The sequence below is a fragment of the Botryllus schlosseri genome, chromosome 7, assembly GCF_051294905.1.
Source record: "Botryllus schlosseri isolate E-star chromosome 7, Bs_hap1, whole genome shotgun sequence".
NCBI classification, from domain to species: Eukaryota; Metazoa; Chordata; class Ascidiacea; order Stolidobranchia; family Styelidae; genus Botryllus; species Botryllus schlosseri.
In genome coordinates, this window is record NC_137242.1 from 14,203,824 (window position 1) to 14,224,410 (window position 20,587).

The following is a 20,587-nucleotide window of genomic DNA, read 5'->3' on the forward strand; positions in this document are numbered from 1 at the left end:
GGGGCGCGAAATTCCTCACTATCATAAAGGGAGGCGTGCCTAAAAAAGTTGGAGAACCCCTGTTTTAGAGTCTTAATAGAAGAACGTGGATAGGGGTTTCAAGAGAGGTAAAATGTATCATGTTTATTATTGTTTCGAATCATGAGGGCAAATATATATTTCTCTAATTAACCGTCACTTTCTCATTACCTGACCTGAACACATTCACTGAGCAGCATTTATTAACAAGGTAATTCGGAAATGAAATTAAAATTCGCTGCGGAATATAACTAAAATTTTTCACTCGGCGCACTCGGCCCGCCAACGTATTTCTACTTCTCATTTGGCCCGCGGAAGAAAATAATGCCCACCCCTGCTCTAGGCTGAATGGCCATCTCCACAGATTAAAATGTCACAAAAATGGCCTGTGTGATGTATGCGGGATCAAAGAAACCGTGGAGCATTTCCTCCTCCGTTGCCCTAAGTATGACCGTACCAGGTTAAATCTAATTCAGGCCGCCGAGCGGAATAAAGTACTACTGACGACAGAGTCCCTACTCACAGATGCACAATGAACATCAGGGCCAGGGCTGTTCAAAAACAAGTTATTTTTCCGGATTCCGGCCATCCACTGATTAAATTGTCAGGTTACCCTAAAAAAGGCTGCACACCAAATTTGGTTCAATTCTAACAAGTATAAGCCGCCGCAGATCCAATTAAAAAATTTAATTCATTACGGAAAATAAAAAAAAAATTCAAATTTTTTTGTCAACCCAATGAAATTGTTGAGTTGTGTTCAAAGACGATGCAAAACAAATTTGACTCAATTCCTACTAGTAGAAGCGGAGTTATTTAAGTTTTTCGTCGGCAATTCTCGGATTATCCTTGCATCGTCTTTGAAGACAACCCATCAATTAACAACCAAGGTTATTTTTGAACAGCGCTAATGCGCATAGTATATGGTCAGTCATCGAATTCCCGATATCAAGTGGAAGGGCTTTATAAGTAATTGTAAACCATTGAAATAGTACAGGAGTGGCAATCGCCATATCCTATCCTGTCCTGGGGCGAAAAGCCGAATAGCTAAGCCTCATTACCTCATTAATACCTATACCCAGGGTTGCCATCGACATGGACCCAAAAATAAGGACAGTCAAAAATTTAGATTGGCATGAAAAAGCGTTTCTGTACATATTTTGTATTTATGCGAGCCGTGGCATATCACATTCTATACTTCTCGCCAGAAACAATCTGCTCCAGCAACTCCTTGTTATTAGAAAGTTCTTCATGGATCTCACGATAGTTCAGGTCTGGGTTTACCTTTACTCAGGGCCGAAAGAGCACTTCGTCAAATAGGGTGATAAACCAACCTTCTTCACCTCGTTGTGATTAGAGGCGTCAACCAAGATCGAAAAAGGCCGTACACCAAGTCTATAGACAAAATCATTTTTTGAGCGTATAGAGCAAGAACTCCAGCAGCAATGCTTGTATAGTCCTGGTCCTGGCCGTTGCGATGTTGGATTCGGGGAATATTGCTTTGAACAATTGCGATGTACAGTCTTTGGTAAGCAATGATTGCTGGTTTTGACAGTATGCAGCACCGTAACTGCCGCACCCCAAACCCCCCAATTGGTGGGGGCCCGAGCTCGAAAGGAGCCCAAAATTATTTCGTGAATTAGCATAAATCATGGAGTATTTTTTGAAAATTTATGCAATTTGTTCAAAATTTTTTCGCGCTGGGCGCGAATTCAAGTAGCCATTTATCTTTATCTTTGGGTATTGGGCCATTACCGTGCCACGACCCACCAAGAAATACAATCATGTTTTAGGCCATATAACATGCAACTCCAAGAAGTGTGCCAGAACGATCGGCAGCGAGAAAACCTTGGCCGAAAAGGTCTATGCCCTTATTGACCGAAGACTTCGTTATATATACAAAATACATATAGGTGTAATCGTCCATAGGCGCCTAAATGACTGGCGCCGAATGTTCCTGTCTTTGCAATCTGAACCTCACATGACAAATACCATCCCGCAGGGAAAAATTTTTGCCAGTGAAGAAATACCAATTTGAAATAGTGTGCGTCTCTTAGTTTAGAAGCCTACGTTTGGGCGATTCTACATTTTTTGATATAGCAGACTGGAAGTCAAGAAATAACATCATGTAACGAAGTCATATCATAAATCTATGTGCGCAAGTGCAATATAATTTAGATAAATTTATCAATGATTTATAGCTTTACTACTTTTTATCCAATGTGTTGACTGCACTGCGCCTTTATTCACTACGCCAGAAATGCTGCCTCCCCCACAGCTTGAGCTTATTCTGCTGTAGACCAAACAGCAGGTGCCTGGCTCTGCTGTTTACCGCTAAAATGACGTCCGCTGCGGTTGCTTGGTACAGACGAAACTGCTATACCACCGCTCTGTCCTAGCTATCTCACCACTTAGAAGTCAAATCTTATGTACGTCACAAGAGTCCACTTAGTTATGATGTCATAAAATCTCGACGCAAAAACATAATTTTCGAATATTATGCAACACGGATACCAGAGGAAAACGATCGAAGTTTAGTGGTGGTTAAAAATAAGACAAAATAAGGACGCAAGTCGAAAATAAGGACATTTCTTAGAAATAAGGACAGTTGAGTTTCCTAAGACGTGGCCCTTCAAAATAAGGACAAATCTTAGAAATAAGGACGGTATGGCAACCCTGCCTATACCTATACCTACCTTCCTCCTAAGCAGTGTTTTCCAGTCTTTTTTCATCTACCGCCCCCTGGACATCAAATAAAGTTTGATTTCAATGTGTACCAAAACGATTGAACTCAAAATTGTTCTACAACGTAATCAACTTCCCAATCATTTCATGCTCGGAAACTTTACACGTTGGATAGATTATACAATAATGAATTTCTAATTGTAGTATAGCTTGAGACATGTTCTTGCGCAGTTTTTAGTGATGAATGCTGTTTGCTTCTTCAAAAATCGGATATGCGAGCTGGACCGGCATAAAGCTCAGGCAAGGTTGACAATTGGAAAAGTTTATACGTCCCGCTAAATTTCGGTGATATCACGGGCTCATCACTGAATCCAGACAGTGCCATTTACACCGTTAACCTCAGCTTTCGTCATTGCCAAGAACGGATATATTTGACTCACATTCGTTGGAGAATATGTCCGTCAAGTATCAGTGATATCTTTTCTCGTAACCAGAATGTCAAGTCCGAGGCCATGGTCGCAGCACTGTGAAAAATCCAAGATCATTTGAAACAAAGAGTAAAATTACACAAGGCGGTTTCCCTTCAGAAGACATCGCACCTCGCACTGCAGCAATAACTTCTCAAATACTTTGTATAGTTAACACAGCACACAATGAACAACACTTTCTAGACCCGCGAGAATATTTTGTGCGGCCCGCGAGATAATTCCCGAAATTAGCTATAATATCAAATAATAAATCGCCCATGTAATAAATTGTGAATTTGCAAGGCCAATAAAAAATTTGATTAGCTTGACCGCAAAATTTGAGTTGTTGATGACTTAAATATCGGTGAAAATCTGTGTATTGACTCGACTTGGACTCGAGTGATTGCGCATGACTCGAACCAAGTCATATGACTCGAGACTCAGACGGCCAAGAGCGACATTTCATTGTGTTTTCGAAGAATAGTAAAGTTACCACACTATTGGGATTTCGTCTATTGGTACTGCGATGGTACTTGGATATGCGACCAGAAACAGCTAAAAGGGAGAAAAAATGGTATAATATAAATGCGAACCATTCGATATCACCAAACAGAGTTATAGAAAGTGGGTTAACAAGACTTTAACCGGAAACTGACCAGTCAACACAAAGACCTCGACTCGGACTCGAGTCATAATACCATGACTCGGACTCGACCCTCTGATCGCTGACTTGGACTCGGACTTGACTCGGTGGTAAATTAAAAATGACTCGACTTGACTTGAGTCAAAACTATAAAACTGATATTGAATTGTGACCTGGAGCCTTGTGACTTGGTTACAACCCTGAAAATTCTAAGCTATTTACGATGAATTGCGCAATCAATGGCGAAGCTTGGTCGCCTGTGCCTTCTGTCGTTTCGTGCTTTATTTTCGAACAATAAGTATGCAAATTCCGTGATTTTGAGAAAAATGTTCAAAATCTAGTCATTCATGAACATCGATAGAAAATACCAATAGCAATTGAAGGTTTCACAATTTTCGTTCGCTCATCCTGTTACCTTACAGTGGGTCTGGGTATAACTGTTGTAGTGAGTCACTACTAGTGACCATGTTTGGCTCCACCTACGCCTGTGATCAACTGATCATGGTTTGACTGTCAGCATAATGGGTAGGGTTCTTGCTCGCGACCCGGGCGCTCAAATTTAATAAAACTGGTATTAATCGAAAGCTAGTGTCGCACTGATTCGGAAATGGAAATTAAATCAAGTCAATCGATTGTTCAGGACAATTCAGATTTTCAGACTTTGACAGCTTTTTCAGGGTGGTTCCATTGCCATGAAACGATTTTAGTAGTTTTCGAATAAGACCAGTTTTATTAAATTTGAGCGCTGGGTTCGCCAGCTATAGCACTACCAATAATGTTGTTTTTAACGGACTCAGCAGTATACCTCTCTGCGTATTCAATTTGACGACTGAGTTGCGCATCCATCCGTAGGTTAGTAATCTATAGTTTGACACCATGTAGCACAATTTTGATCTTTCGGCTGCCTCGCTCATGCAGTATTAGATGAAACCGCACTATAACATGCGTGCCATTCCATTAAGCCATATTTGGTATTTCGACAAAGCGATGTTAATACGTCAGAATCCTCTTGAATATATTGCTGCATTATACATAATACATAATATGATGATTATACATATGATGATTATACATGATACATAATATCATACACTGAAGGTACAATTTGCGACTTCATATTCAGTACACATCTTTACAGCTACTAAGTTGGAGAGGTGATGATACACCGTGCTCTAATAGATCGTTGAGGATGAATACGAGATGCTCAGCGGATACCGTTTTTTCTCTTGTGAATATATCAACCTTCCAGACTGAAAAGAGTACGTAAACTTGAAAGTAATCGTGTTAAATTATTGCATTATACATAATTATACGCTCGCGCGTGGATGACTTTGGTAGATGTGTTTTTGCCGATCTGTACATTGCAGCGATTTACGCAAGATCCGGTTATAGTCTGCGCTGATTCATGCTAAGGTTGTATTGACTCGAGTCATTACTGGAAAATAGGGAAATGACTCGATCAAGTCATATAATTCTAGACTCGGACGGCCAAGATAGGCATTTCATTGTAACTTCGATGAATAGTATTTCGTCCAATTCGTATTTCGTCCATCAGTACTGGTACTTGAATATAAGACCAGAAACTGTTGAGAGTGTCGAAATTAATAGGGATGGTGTGAACCCCTGAAAGGTTCAGGTTCGTGTGAACGCGAACCTTTTTGAAAGGTTCTGTGTGAACGCGATCGTGAACCTATAACGTCACGTGACGTCATATTGCTAATTCCAACCCTACATTCCAGTGAAGTGATATATTAATGTATACACGCTAGCGACGACTCAGGCTACATTATGCCACAATGATGAAGCACATGTTGACTTTTTAAACGTTACCAAATTTACCAACTGTAGCAATCAAATGCTATAATACTCCCATAAAATCAATATCTTCCGTCGCTTTGCCAACAATTTAGACGAGGACTTGCAACGAAATATAAGCTTACGTCTTGACGTTCTAGGCCAAACCGGACAATGTATTCGGCTTCTCACGCACTATTGCTATATTGATATTGAGCAGAGTGTAAACGGGCTTTTAAATTTGCTATACCGCTATTACCCCATAAACACGTTATACAGTTTATGATACAATAAGCATATGAAATCATGATGGATCCAGTACACCTGCTGAATATTTTGCGTTAGACAGCGATGTATTCTTTATATCAATTGGTTGAATAAGCATCATTCATTGACTACCTACACGTTGTGTATTTCGTTCTTGAGGTTGGGTGTTTGCGGGTCAAACAGAGAGTCACTAAATATTCACAAAGCAAAAGCTGGATATTTCGAGAAGACTTTTGTAACAAAGCAAGTAAACTTCTTGAGATTGGCAAGGTGCATGCTCGCTTAGTGTTGATTTTTTTAATGCTGCCAACGCCAAGTATAGAGTGGTTCAAGTTAAAATGCAAAGAATTTGAACCAATGACGTGAAGAATTGTAATATGTGAAAAAGGTTCACAGAGCAGAACCTACATATAGGTTCGTTTGTGAACGTGAACCTCTAAATTTCCGAGGCTCACACACAGAATGCAAACATGATCCTCATGTTCACACGATCCCTAGAAATTAGTGTATTAATATTGCGAGACATTCGATATCACCCAGCAAGCAGGGTTGTAAAAAATGGATTGACCATGATCTGAACTCGCAAGTGAACATTGAACGCAATGACTTGGACTCGCACTCGAGTATCAGCACTATGACTCGGACTCGACCCTCTGCTCCCTGACTTGGACTCGGACTTGACACGGTGGCACATTGAAAATTACTCGACTAGACTCGAGTCAAACCCATAAAAGTAAGAATGACTTGTGACATGGTCAGAGGTGGTCAGTAACGAAGTACTTCTACTTTTTCGAAGTACTGAAGTAGCTTTCCTCTACTTCTGCTACTTACTCAAGTAGATCAGATTTTCGCTACTTCTACTTCGTAATATTTTGTGGTCTACTTAGTTACTTTTCGCTATTTGCATTTTGTCAAGTGGAAGTAGTTCAATCTTCCAATCAGGAAGATAGCCTGAGGAATTTCGGGGCTGTTTTACGGAGTATCAACATCTTATTTTCATAAAAGTTTAGTAAAGCCCAAAATTTTCGTCGCGCTTCGCGCGCAGTGGATACGGACTGACGAGTATGATTTCACGAAAGTATTGGTGAATATAATTTAGGTAGAGGGTTGGCGTGGTTCCGTTCACACCATATTGTCGCAATTCATCCGTATGAAATAATTCATCACTGCATATATGGCTCATCATAACGTTTGAAACTGCTGTTTCGCAATCTAGCATTTACTTGTCATATAGTAATCTAGAGCATGTCCATGGCGTGTCCTAATCTGGAAAATTGGACTCTGACTTTTTTTTAGTTTTAGAGCTGTTTTATCATACCACCTTTGAAACTTTCTGAACTAAAAACATGAATTATATGTTCTGCTTTTAGAAGTAGTATTTATATTTCACTTTCAATCCCAGGATCATATACTTTGAGTTATAATTAATATCAGTTCTTTTGTCTGGATAACATACACGTTGAAGTATAAAAGCAAGTGTAGTAATGCCTTCAATTTCTGGAAATAAAGCTACACAATATGGCATTTTTACGGTCCACCATATTGTTTATTAACGTTTACTTATCGCGCAGAGTGTTTACACTGTATCCTATACCACTTCTCCGTATTGTTCTTCGACTAAACTACGGGCCTTATAATATGGGGGATGGCGCCAAACCATAATATTTCTAAAACGTGCTGTTCGAGAAAACAGAGGATTAGCCTCGCATTTCCATATCAATAGTATCATTTTCATCACATGATGTGGACGAATGCTTATTGCCTATGCTATCGAAAATTGGATACTTGCTGGTATGCATCAATATGAATCAAGCTCGTCACTTATCGCATACCTCAATTTGCACCTTTTTACAATCCATGTGAACGAATTAGAATCGTTTTCACAACTACTTACTTACTTGAGTATTTTTAAAGTCAGGCAATTCTACTTCTAGTTCAAGTAGTTTTAGGTTGCTTATGGAAGAAGTACTTCTACTCGTACTAAAGTAGATTTTTAGTCGCTATTTCTACTTCTACTTGAGTAGCTTTCTTGACTACTTCGACCACCTCTGGACATGGTCACAACAACAACCACCAGGATGAGTGACAAGATGTCCTATGGTATGACTTCGTGATGGCATTTAACACTGTCACAAAGACCTTACCGGAAGATGATCTGCATCGAACGTAGGCGATGTATGTTGAGTCTCCAAATACGGTGTATTTTGCTGTATCTATGAAATGTATATTCATAATTGAAATGGGTTGTAGGCTACGCTACTCTGCTTTCATTTATCTAAAACCGTAACTTCAACTTACAGTCCGGTTTTGCTTCTGGAACGACCTTTCCCGCTTCTTCTTCCGCCAGGGCACTCATTGCGTCTTCTTTTCATAACAGAATAGCAAAGTTTTAATGGAAAATTATATGATTGGAAGAAGTGCTCAATTTAAAATTCTTACAGGCTAGCTTCCGTTTATCTGCAAAGCTCGTTAAATGAGGGAAATTGGTTTGCATCGAAAGGTTACCGGTTGATATTACGCAATTATTAGGAAAACTGTCTGCAATAAAACCTGTAAGGCCCAGCTGCTAAGAGGTATATACCTAAAATTGTGTTTCGGCGGGGCCTACTATATTCGAATATCGTATAGGGTCCGGTTTCGGACTTCGTAACGTAGAAAAACAGAGTGATCATAGAGATATAGTTGAACAGAATATATAACTGTGCCACTGACATTTTTGCGATTTATTCAGGGTGTCGCACGCCACTCAAAAAGGGAACAGGGCCGGGATAGGACGCGATTCAGAACCGACAAGTCGCATGGATCAGTGACCTTTCTTTCTTTAAAATCTCAAAATCTCAAATATCAGCACTTGAACAGTTTGAGGCGATGTGGGTCTAAACGTCCATATTTGATCTCTTTGAGCCTGCTTTGAGCTATAGCCCGACCACAACTGGCAATATAAATTAATTTATTCATTTTATTTTACCACCATACTTTTCATGGTCGATATCATCCGAAAAGATCCATCTTCCGTTTTCAACGACTGTCGTTGAGAAGTTGCCTTTCGTCCGCTAAATGGTAGTTATGAGAGCTATATACTTTTGCATATATGAAAGCTACAGTTATCAAAATCGGTTAGGAATCGTTGACGTTTCATGGTCAAATAAGTTTAGAATCAGATAATATCATCGTAACGGTGACTCACTCAGCAAAGATGATCTCTACTGAACTTTGAAGTACATCGGAATTAAATGTAATGTCCTTAACAATTGTGCATAACTCGTCCGAAGATACTCCAACTCCATCCACGGGCATCGCCGCCTTGTACCAAGTGCCGTTGAACTGTCAAATATTATAACTCGTTAACGATGCAATAATTCAGTTAAGATATTTAGTTGTTCCTCTATAAAAATTCCATCCATTCCTACCTTATTCCAATCGATTGACATTTTTGGCAAAGGAGCTGAAACGTCACATTCGGGGTAAGCGGACACCGCCAACGCAACCGTAAAACTAACGACAAAAAATGGTATCATCACGATCGTTTTGATTGAATCTGTATCGGTGCCTGGACAGAAATCAGCAACAGAATCCTGCCGTTATATTATAACTGAGTGATAAAACATTCGTGTTGAAATTATGACCAGAGCTCTCTCAGCTGGTAGAATTGGCTCCTGACCGAGAGACAAGATACCGTATAGTCCCGGCTACGTGATTGTTTGTTTGTTTGTTTTGGGGTATTCATGGTGTTTTTCGACTACTATGGCCAATGGCCATTTACACCAGGCCGATATTCTTCTTATTTTCCGTAATTGCCGACTATTAGCACGACCCACCTCTAGGCTTTTTGTAAGACACCGCTGACGCGGATGAGGTGGCGAGGAGGAGCCTAGGTAAACCTTAGGTATCGAAATTCGGAAGTCGACCTCGGTCGGACTCGAACCCGCGCCCATTGGTGTTGCAGCCGCGGAATACACCACTGCGCTATCTCGCCACACGCTACGTGATTCAAAAAGCAATAGAGATTACTCTATTATACGAATAAAAACTTATTAGCAAAGCATATCTAAATTCATTTTCAGATGTCCATTGGTTAACTGTCAGATTCGTTAGACGTGATATACCTGCGTCCTACATCTTGCAATATTCACTCGTTTATAACTCCGCTGGGTGGCGACTGAATCTATGACCTTCCTGTCCCCCGTCGTTTCCCAATCCATACCAATTTACATGGTGTGTTTGATGGTGAGATGAATAAAACATACTGACTGACTGACACCGATGCTCCATCGCTAAGATATGTCCAGATGCTTTGCACGAATTTAATGGGTTGATCAGGCTTGAGAAAATAAAGGCTCTCTCTCTCTCTCTTTGAGAGAACTTCTAACGCATTAAAACACAAGTCCTTCATTTTCGCAACTCTCTCCAAACTCACAGAAAAGTACAGTCTGAAGGAAGTAAGAATGCATATCGCAGTATAGATAACTAAGGTAAAGCGGTTCACCTTAGTTATCTATCGCAGTCGGCATCATGAAGCTGCATATCACGACGCAGACACGAAGCAAGCGCAAGGCTATCTACTCTACACCACCATGTGTCCTCTCCACGATAGCCCGAAGTACGGAGCACGAACCAGGGAAGCCGTGGTTACTAGTTTCTCGTCGGCCAGGGCTCCACCTCGCGACGTACCGAGAAATCGTACTTATCACTGCGATATATCGATGGATCGAGTTTATATAGCCTCGTGTGTGGTGGTGCGACACGATATATGTATGATATGTATTTGTCTATATATCATGTAGGTATGTTTAGAGTTTTATTGAAATCGATGTGCGTTTTATTGCGCATACAACTATGAACACACGAAAAGTCTCAGCATATACACCGTCACGTCACCGTCACGTAGAATTTGCAGATTTTTAAACACGATTCATCTCGGTGTGAATATAGATATAGAATGCAACGTGCCGTTTTGATTTGCGTCTACATTGTGACAGCGGTAATTGTGACTACCGAACGTTTGAAAAGCATGGAAACGCGTGTCTTTTTTTGTAAAGTATTATCGAGGTGAAAGTTGATTGCGGCTTAACTGATGGTAAATATAAAGATCTGTGTGTTTGACACGTGATGTAATAATGCCAACTGCGTGTAAAACAGCGTGTAAAGCATACACCGTATCTATGACGTCATAATTGGTTGTATGCAATGTAGCTAGATGCATGTTTTTGAAATCTCTATATGCTGACGATTGCCCCTGAAGAGTGTCAGCTCGAAAAGCTTCTGGTTTTAATATATTTCTGCCATGAATATATCATTAAAATGTATAGTATCATGAATTGTCTGCCATTGGTAAGTATGCTGTTTCGTCACAAATACCATCAAGTCTCGTGCTCTGTTGGCTTTACTATAAGTTGAACCGTTTCAGAACACCACAATATTTCGATGCATCAAAAACGAAGGAAGGAGTCGAAACGACTTGAAGTCCATCCATCAAACATGGCAGAACAGAAACATATAGACGAGCGATTGAGAAGAGGCGCGCTTCAGCTATAGCGCAGGGCGAACTCGAGTATACCTGAATGATTCGATTGAGTATTGTGCGTCGGCTCCACTACGTTCTCCTCCCCTAATAAATTTCATTTGCGCGCATAATCGACGCGTGCCACGTTCCCGTGCTCACAATAATTCGTCAGCCAGAAGTTCGTGACAGTCATTTTGATTGAAGCAAAAAATTTAGCAGTGTGTTGTCATGCAATATGCATGTCTTAGAATTGGAATTATTTCCTTCCTCCAAAGGACCACCACTCGCAATATAGAAAAATATTGGAGATATCAGGGACATAAACTAAGCTTACCATAAGTCCTCTTTTAAGAGGATTTGTCCTCTTTTTTGACTTTTTTGAAAGTGTCCTCGGAGGACGCCCTTTTGTCTTCTTTTTTGAGATTTTGTCCTCTTTTTTGAAAATTCAGGTCAGATTCAGAGGAATTTGCGAGTGATATGCCGCAAATTAGAACAGAAGTTAAGCTCCGGCGGGTATTTCGGGGTGAAAAACGGTGATATTAGCTCTGAGCGAAAAGATGACCTTTTTTTTTTAGTCATCCACCCGGCAATGTGGAGAGAAAAACGGTATTTTGAGCGCTGAGCGGAAGTGATGACCTTATTTTATTTATTTTTTTAGTCAACCGATCACGAAGTGGGAAAAATGTACCGGTTTTTGAGAATTCTCCTCCGGTTTTGTATGTCTGAACTTTCTGAAAAAGTGTCCTCTTTTTAGCTTTCCAAAATATGGTAAGCCTACATAAACCCAATTATTGATTTGTAAGGCAGGGAAAATGGAATCCTAATTAGATTGCAGACTGGTCAGTGGACAGTGGTCACTCCAGCCAGACCTGAGCAAAGTGCGGCCCGCGAAGCTATTCTGTGCGGCCCGCGAAAGGTTGCTTGGAATTTAAAACAGAAAACTTGATTTTGAATGACTAACACCATAGGCCAGGGGTCGGCAAGCTTTTGCTAGTCACGGGCCAAATTTCGAGTGCACAACATTTTGGCAGGCCGGAATTTTTCTTAATACTATATTTATCGATCAGTTCAGTATATTACCCTGCAATGCTGCAATCTCAATCATACAAATCACAAAAAGAACAAAACACATGTATTTACACTTCAACAACGCAGGATAAATGCGACACTTGGCGCAACTTGCTTTGTGAAAGGTTTTCAACTTCTGGTAACAAGTCAGATTGAAACAAGAATCAGACCATATTCGAAATGGGCATTGGAATACGTGATCTTAGCTTGCTCTTCGTGAATTTCATTGTTGAAAACAAAAGTCGATGCCATTTCTTTTGCATTATTGGTCAAGCTGGAATGAAGACCCATTTCAAGAAGGTATTCTTTGTCAGAGTCATTCAGCGATATGCTCTTTGTATGAAATTTGTCATTCAATTCAACTGCATCTCATTTCAAATGGGCCCATTTGAAATTTTCTGGCGATGGTTTTGGCGTCCACATTAAACGGAGTTTTGAGTAGTCAGAATTTATTTTGTACAGTACGAATGTCAGAAAAGCGGCGGGGTAATTCAGTAATTAAATTTCGTATATCCCAGTTACAAATGTATAGTGCTGGTACTAAGTTTACTCTCCTCCAGAGGAAAGTGTGCATAATTTTCTATGTACTGTTGACAGAGTCGCAGTTTTGTTTCGAATGCGTCTCAACATCTCATGTATTTAGTTGTTTCCCCCTGAAGTTGCAAATTCCATTTGTTTAGATGTGACGTTAAATGTACTACGAAAGCTAGATTAGATACCTATTTTCGATGACAAGATTATGAGTCGGCGATGTTTGTATTTTCGAGGAAAGTTGCTATTTCATTTCTCAGTTCATACACTCGTGCAAGCATAGCTTCTCGACTTAATGCGCGAACATGGCAGATATATAAGACATAGCCATATTGATGCTCTGCTTCTAGTAATATCTGAGATAGAATAACTGTCGGTGATTCAGTTTGTGAGACAAAGTCAAATTTTTTATTATTTATTTTTATATAATAAATAGAAACTTTCTTCTCGTGTAGCAAAGCGGTTACTGGCTGGAATTGAACCAAATTTTGTGTGTAGGCTCAAATTAGGTGACCTAACAATGTTATCAAGTAGCCAGTACGATATGAGAAAAAAATGTCATTTTTGAAGAGTCCCAGGGAGCATGTGATTCGGCATTATACGCCGAAAGGGCAATTTCGGGAAGCAAATGGTTCTGTGATTAATGCGTATGGCACTGAAACTTTGAAGTTGGAGTTCGGTAATAATGAGCCACTTGAGTGTACTTTTGTAATAACGGAAGTGTCGAAGCCAATATTAGATTGGAATTTCATGAAAGAGCATAAGTTGCTTTTAGATCCAGAACTGGATGAACTCGCGACTCGCGGCCACAGTGTTGTTATAAAATTGTCTCAAAATAAATTTTCGTCTCTCGTCGCGCATATCGATGCCAGTGAACGCACGCCATACGCCGATTTACTTGAAAAGTTTCCGGATATCTGGTCCGTCAGCCTGTTGAACGGCGCGAGATGAAATATGTCATGCGAATAAAAACGTTCGGGTATTTTAAATCTCCGAAACCAAGATCGACCCCCACCCCAGTATTTGTTAGAAGTTCGGTGGAAAATTAAAGATATGTTGGAGCGCGGTGTAATTTCAAAATAAGATTCGATTTTTTTCTAGCCGATCGTGTGTGTTCCAAAGCAGAGTCACGTTGAAGAGTGAGTCTCTTTCTTTGTCTATTGAGAAGTGTAAGTTCGGAGCAGACTCAGTTCGGTTTTTGGGGTTTTTGATTGACAAGGATGGCATCAGACCAGATCTCAGACAAGTTGAGGCAATTTTGATATTTCCAGTTTCAAAGACTATTCGTGAGTTGAGAAGGATGATCTGCATGATCAACTATTATTCGAGAAGCATCAAGAATTGCTCATCAATTCTGCAGCTGTTGTATGATTTATTGAAAGGAACAACTGCTCGAAGTAAACTCAAATGGTCCAGTGTGGCGCAGAATGCATTTCAGCAGATCCAAGCAGCTTTGATAGATGCAGCGAGATTGGCTTTTCCGACATTCAAAGGACCTATTCAGCTTGTGACAGATGATAGTCAAGTGGCGACGGGCGCAGTCATCAATGAGTACCAGAATGGCAGATATGTAGGCTACCTCTGGCTTTCTTCAGTAAGAGTTTAACTGAGTCTCGGCTGGTCGGCTGTGAAGAGAGAGACGTACGCTGTAAACGTGGCTCTGCAGCATTTTCGAGATTTTTGCATGGGCAGCCAGCTATGGTTCGGTATCTTGAGTACTTAGTAAGAATCCCAATTCAGTGCCGGAAAACAATCGTAGTTTTCGTCTTTAGGTCAGAGTTGTATATTGTTGTGATATGAGAATGATTCATCGATTGCTTTACCCGAGTATCAAAACACGATATGTAGTTGTCAGATATGGGTCCGACTTACAAGTTGCTGAATGATCTATTTATGTCCTAAAGAAATAGAATGCACTAGGCCCAAATCTGATATAAATCTCCCGACTGGTCGTTTTCCGTTGAACGTGGTATGTGAACCACCTTGTCGTGTACGACATATTTCCTAGGGATGGTGTGAAAGTGAGGTTCACGTTCTCGTTCTGTGTGTGAACCGCGAAAATTTAGAGGTTTGCGTTCACAACAGACCTTGGTGGGTTCTGCACTCTGAACCTTTTCAGATATTACAATTTTCACTTCATTATAACATCCTTGGTTCAAATTTATTGCATTCCAACTGTGGGCCACTCTATTCATGGCACTGGCAGCAATAAAAATCAACACGAGCATGCCCCTTGACAATATCAAAAGTTTTATTTGCTTTGTTACAAAAGTTTGCACGAAATATTCAGCCTTCCGTTTGTGAATATTTAATGACTCTTTGCTGTGAGTTTGACCGCAATCACACAACATCACGAGCGAAATACGTAGTCAGCGAATGATGCTTATTTAACCAATTAATCAAATTGATATCGTTTTTGATGCAAAAAATCTAGCAGGCGTACGGGATTAATCTTGACTTCATATCTTCACTGCAATATTAAAACAAAATCCGTGCGATTTAGGTGTTGGCTACTGCTTTATAACTTGTTAATGGGGCATTATCGGTAGCAAGTGTAGAAACTAGTTTCACACTCTGCTCAATATCAATGCAGCAATACGCAAACGCCAAATACGCTGTCCGGTCATAAAATCATATAGGGCCGTAATAGCACTTCGCCAGCCCCCCACCCATAACGTTGGTCTTGGGCCCCCATATTTTGATGAATCGAACTTCTGGGAGATTTGCCCCCAAGACCCCCCTAAGGTCATTCGCTAATGACCGCAACCTACTTATCATCTACATTGGGGGCCGTTCAGTCGGTCAGCTCGCCTAAACGCGCGCAGCGCGAAAATTTTCTATAATTCATGATTCAATTGGTCAGTATGATCGGGAATTGCATATATGTTGCAATCAATTTTTATCCTCTCTCTGCTCACGAAATCAGATTTACAGGTAGAGCTGAGTGAAGTGTGTTTGAAACGGTAGGACCCCTCAATATTATAATTAAACATCTTCGGGCGTATTCCCCGAAAAAACTCTTGGGTTTTGGGCTCCAATAGGGTGATACACATACCCCCATCACCTTGTTCACTTTTGCCACGAAATGAGTTGTACTGTTTAGTGAGCCAGCGCGAGGCGCGAAACTTTTCGAAAATTCATGATAAATCGAGAATCGCATATATATTGCGACCAAATTCTTGTCCTCTCTGCTCGCGTGATCAGATTTACCGGTAGAGCTGAGTGAGGTGTCTTGGAAACTGTAGGGCCCGTTGGTATGACTCCTTAACATGGTGTTATTTCGTGACCTCCTGTCTGCTATATAAAAATATAGAATCGCCATACCATAGGCTACTAAACTGAAAGACGAACATGATTTGAAATTTGAATTTCTTCACTGGCATATAATTTTTCCCTGCGGGATGGTATTAGTCTTGTGAAGTTCTGATTGCCAAGACAGTATTTTGCATATATAACGAAGTTTTCGCTCAGCATGAGGGCAGTCCTTTTCGCCCAAGGTTTTCTCGCTGTCTATCGTTCTGGTACACTTCTTGGAGTCGCATGTTACATGGCCTACTTTATATGTCTTGGTGCGTCGTGGCGCGTTAATGGCCGACGCCGATATGCCCATTTCTATAAATCTTGCGTATCTTTTCTTGGGGAAAGAGTACCCAAAAATGAAGATAATTGGCAACTTGAAATCGCTAGTACCGCAAAAAATTCTGAAAAAGTTGCATAAATTTTCAAAAAATACTCTATAATTTATAATACAGACTGGAGTCGGAGTTTGTGAGAATGACTTACCCCAACGCAATAGCAACCTAACTAAGCGATCTATCGACTACTCGGGACCTCATCTGGAATGCATTACCACCACATATCCGTGAATTGCCTTATAATAACTTCAAAAAATCCCTACTTGATCACCTCTTGTCGTTCCACTGACACTGTTGCCCTATCTCGCCTAGACATTGCTTCATTGATCATTTGCTACCATCGTTTAATTTTTCTTCTATTCTATTTTTTTAACTACCGTAACATTTTTTTACAGCCAGACTGTTTAGAGTTAAGTGAACCTATTTGATGCTGATGTGATCAGACTAGATGACCTTCACGGTCTTATCGATCATTCATATCTAATACCGAATACCGTGCATGAATATTTTCTGTACCACCACCACTGCCGTATGCTATGTATTTTGTTTGGATGAAAATAAAGACTCTCTCTCTCTCTTATCATCCGTTATGATGCGTTAGAGAAATATTCTGAAGATTAAATTTTGTGTCTCTCAAATACAAATATATTTATCTAATTATTTTGACGGAAAACCTTCAAAGCAACTTTAATGTAATAAGGGCTTTCACTATCGCTATGAAACGTGGCACAGGGCCACGTTATTCGACTTCGACATGCTGTTCGCTGCGGGGTGACTAACCTAATTCAAAGCATTTTATGGAAAATAACCCGAGATAGCATTATGGTAATATTTTAACGGGGAATTGGCGATCTTGAAGTACGCGCAATTCATTTTACATGGATTATAATGAACCACTGCATACATGGAAACATGTTGCAAACATGACCGGCACATATTTCGCGCGTAGTGCGACGAGAAATTTCGATATTTGACAGATTGTGGTCGAATGTTAATTTGCAATGTGAACTCAGGGATAGGTAGAACTGTTGTTGTCCGTACTGCACCCTCTACTACAGGGGTGGGCAAACTTTTGAGTCAGCGGGCCGCATTCAACATTTGAATCCATTCGCGTGCCGCACTATACTATATAAAATTGGGATTATAAACCAAAACGTAATATTGGTATTTGATTATCCAAGTAGGCTAAGTAGTGAGAAAACACTGACTTGCTCATGAAAACTCTTTTATTGCATGGTAAAATCAATTCAAGCATGTGAAGAAGAATTGGTACACATGTCATATTAGAAACTACTTGCAAAAACAAACATGTACAATGTACATACAAACATACAAGCTTCGATCACAAGTACTGGGAATGAAATGCATCACATGCAAGCTACGTCTTGCCCAACTGTTGTTTTTCAAAGTCCTTCACAGCATCTTTTCTCAGAGAAGCATTTACCAGCATCTGCTTCTTATTGTAACATATATTCACAATAATTTTGATCGCCAATTTCAAAGCTCGATCTCGATGATCATAACACGCAAAGGCCCACCAAAACGATGCAAAACATATTCACCAGCTACCCTCACTGCAACGTGGCGTTGAGATCAGATGATATTATCAGAACCATCTAGGATTGAAAAAACTGGATGAAACAAACTTGGCGAGTGGTTCTGGGGGAGCAAGCAGTCCCCACGAGCGAGTAAGTTGAAATAGTGTGAACTTGCACGACCAGGGTACTGATCAAAAAATAACTTAGAACATATCTGTCAAGCCAATATTCGAGGACCTTCTCACCAATGTACCCAGAAACAAACAACACCTCCTCACTGTCAGGAGATAGAACTGATCATGTAATTTAAATCGCCACGTCATCAATGACTTGTTTGAAATGGTAAGTTTTGAGTTTTACTAGAAACACAAATATCATGCTCCAAGTAATTAATGTCAATTTTTAGGCTGGAGCGGAACAATATTATCTTTTCACAATTGGCAACTTCTGTTAAACCACTAGAAACAATGTTCCCTCCAAAGCTGCGCACATGCGCAAATGCGTAGTGCTGACACGGTCTCTGCGCACAGAAAATCTATGTTGCGCACAAAAAATCCGAAGTGATGACTTTTTTTTTGTCGTTATTCACTGTTGTCCAAGGATCTGCGCAGTGAGTTGGTGAGCGTGCGCAGACTCGTCAAAAATTAGAGGGAACATTGACTAGAAACCCCCCCACTCATTTGCTTATACCGTGAGAACTTTCGTTTAATCGAGTCACTTTGGAATGTTCTTAGAATGACATATAGCCTACCCCTCTACAAACAAGTCTGCCATAATCTGTAACTCTGACTGCAGGCTTTCGAGCAGAGCTTCTGAGGTTTGCTTTGACAGGTAATAATTCTGGGGGTTCCAAACGTTCCATTTTATAAGCCAACTAGCGAAATCGCGAAGAAAATGGATTTTGCTATTTTGTGGAAACACTGCTTTGACCAATGGGTTGTTAAAAGTCTATGTCAGCAATTGACAATTGTCTACCAAGCATTGGTAAGGCTAAAGAATGAAGCCATATCATCCATGCGAGGCAAGTAACTTTAGCAAGTTGCAATAGTTGACTTATGGATTGGAGCCAGAACAAAATTGACATTTTGCTTCTCATTGAGCAATAAGGTATATGCAGAGGTGGTCAAAGTAGTCAAGAAAGCTACTCAAGTAGAAGTAGAAGTAGCGACGAAAAAATCTACTCAAGTACGAGTAGAAGTACTTATTCTATAAGCAACCTAAAACTACTTGAAGTAGAAGTAGAATCGACTGACTTTAAAAGTACTCAAGTAAGTAAGTAGTGAAAACGATCCAAATTCGTTCACATGAATTGTATAAAGGTGCAAGTTGAGCTATGCGAAAGGTGACGAGCTTGATTCACATTGACGCATACCAGCAGGTAACCAATTTTCGATAGCATAAGCATTCGTCCACATCATGGGATGAAAATGATAGGATTGATATGGAAATGCGATACTTATCCTGTTTTCTCGAACAGCACGTTTTAGAAAATAGCATGGTATGGCGCCATCCCCCAGGGACACGTTTGTCATACCTTTAGTACAGAAAGTTTCAAAGGTGGTATGCTGAAACAGCTCTAAAACTAACAAAAATGTCAGAGTCCACTTTTCCAGGTTAGAAAGCGCCATATAGACATGCTAGATTACGATACGACAAGTAAATGGTAGATTGCGAAACATCAGTTTCAAACGTTATGATGAACCATATATACTGCGATGAATTATTTCATATAGGCGAAGGGCGACAATGTGGTGTGTTCTAGATATCCCTGTGTGAACGGAATCACTCCAACCCGCTACCTAAATTATATTCATTGATACTTTCGTAGAATCATACTGGTAACGCCCATACCACTGCGCGCGAAGCGCGACGAAAATTCTGGGCCTTACTCAACTTTTATGGAAATTAAATGTTGGTACTCTATGAAACAGTCCTAAAATTCCTCATATCTTCCTGATTGGAAGATTCAACTACTTCTACTTGACAAACTGAAAATAGCGAAAAGTAAGTAAGTAGATCACAAAATATTATGAAGTAGAAGTAGAAGTAGCAAAAATCAAATCTACTTGAGTAAGTACCAGAAGTAGAGGAAAACTACTTGAGTACTTCGAAAAAGTAGAAGTACTTCGTTACTGACCACCTCTGGGTATATGTCAATTTTGACGCTTCACGTAAATTCGAATCCAGCTTATCACATTCCCTGATTTTGTGAAGATCTTTCGGAAATATTCTTCTCTTTGGTGGTTTTCTGCAAGGACTCACAGTCGTGATCAATGAAGACTGCTGCAGCTCCTGCTCGGATCACATGGAAGTAACTGCTTTTCTATCAAAAAGCATTTTTTTTTCGCAAGCTACAGTCTTTGATGTACTTTGATTTGAAGCAGGACAGCATTCTTCGTTGGCTTCGAATCACGTCCACAAAAGATATCCATTTTGTAGCT

The 20,587-nt window shown here is 40.2% G+C and overlaps 2 protein-coding genes across 3 annotated transcripts in view; one reads left to right on the forward strand and one right to left on the reverse strand.

Annotated features, from left to right (window-relative positions):
• LOC145443718 (uncharacterized) overlaps window positions 1–20,587 on the forward strand; it is a 441,881-nt gene that overhangs the window by 273,559 nt on the left and 147,735 nt on the right. The gene's annotated exons all lie outside the window — the stretch shown is intronic.
• Window positions 4,801–10,324, reverse strand: LOC145443167 (uncharacterized). 2 transcript variants are annotated; one of them, XM_080321156.1, is made up of 6 exons: window positions 9,690–10,324; window positions 9,059–9,195; window positions 8,848–8,924; window positions 8,170–8,235; window positions 8,016–8,084; window positions 4,801–5,060 (listed from the first exon to the last, which is right to left on the reverse strand). In XM_080321156.1, the coding sequence occupies exons 1-6, from the start codon at window positions 9,804–9,806 to the stop codon at window positions 4,930–4,932; spliced, it is 597 nt and encodes a 198-aa protein (XP_080177282.1). In that variant the 5' UTR covers window positions 9,807–10,324; the 3' UTR covers window positions 4,801–4,929. The 2 variants fall into 2 exon arrangements, with proteins under 2 accessions (XP_080177282.1, XP_080177284.1); XM_080321158.1 differs by lacking the exon at window positions 9,690–10,324 and adding an exon at window positions 9,282–9,663.

What these genes read in the sequence shown, in the direction of transcription:
- LOC145443167 (XM_080321156.1), bottom strand. Translation starts at nt 9,806, where the DNA reads ATGGGCGCGGGTTCGAGTCCGACCGAGGTCGACTTCCGAATTTCGATA. An exon ending in GTAGAGATCATCTTTGCTGA is followed by an intron (nt 8,925 to 9,058) that starts GTGAGTCACCGT and finishes ACTACCATTTAG; the next exon opens with CGGACGAAAGGCAACTTCTC. An exon ending in GATGATATCGACCATGAAAA is followed by an intron (nt 8,236 to 8,847) that starts GTATGGTGGTAA and finishes TGTTATGAAAAG; the next exon opens with AAGACGCAATGAGTGCCCTG.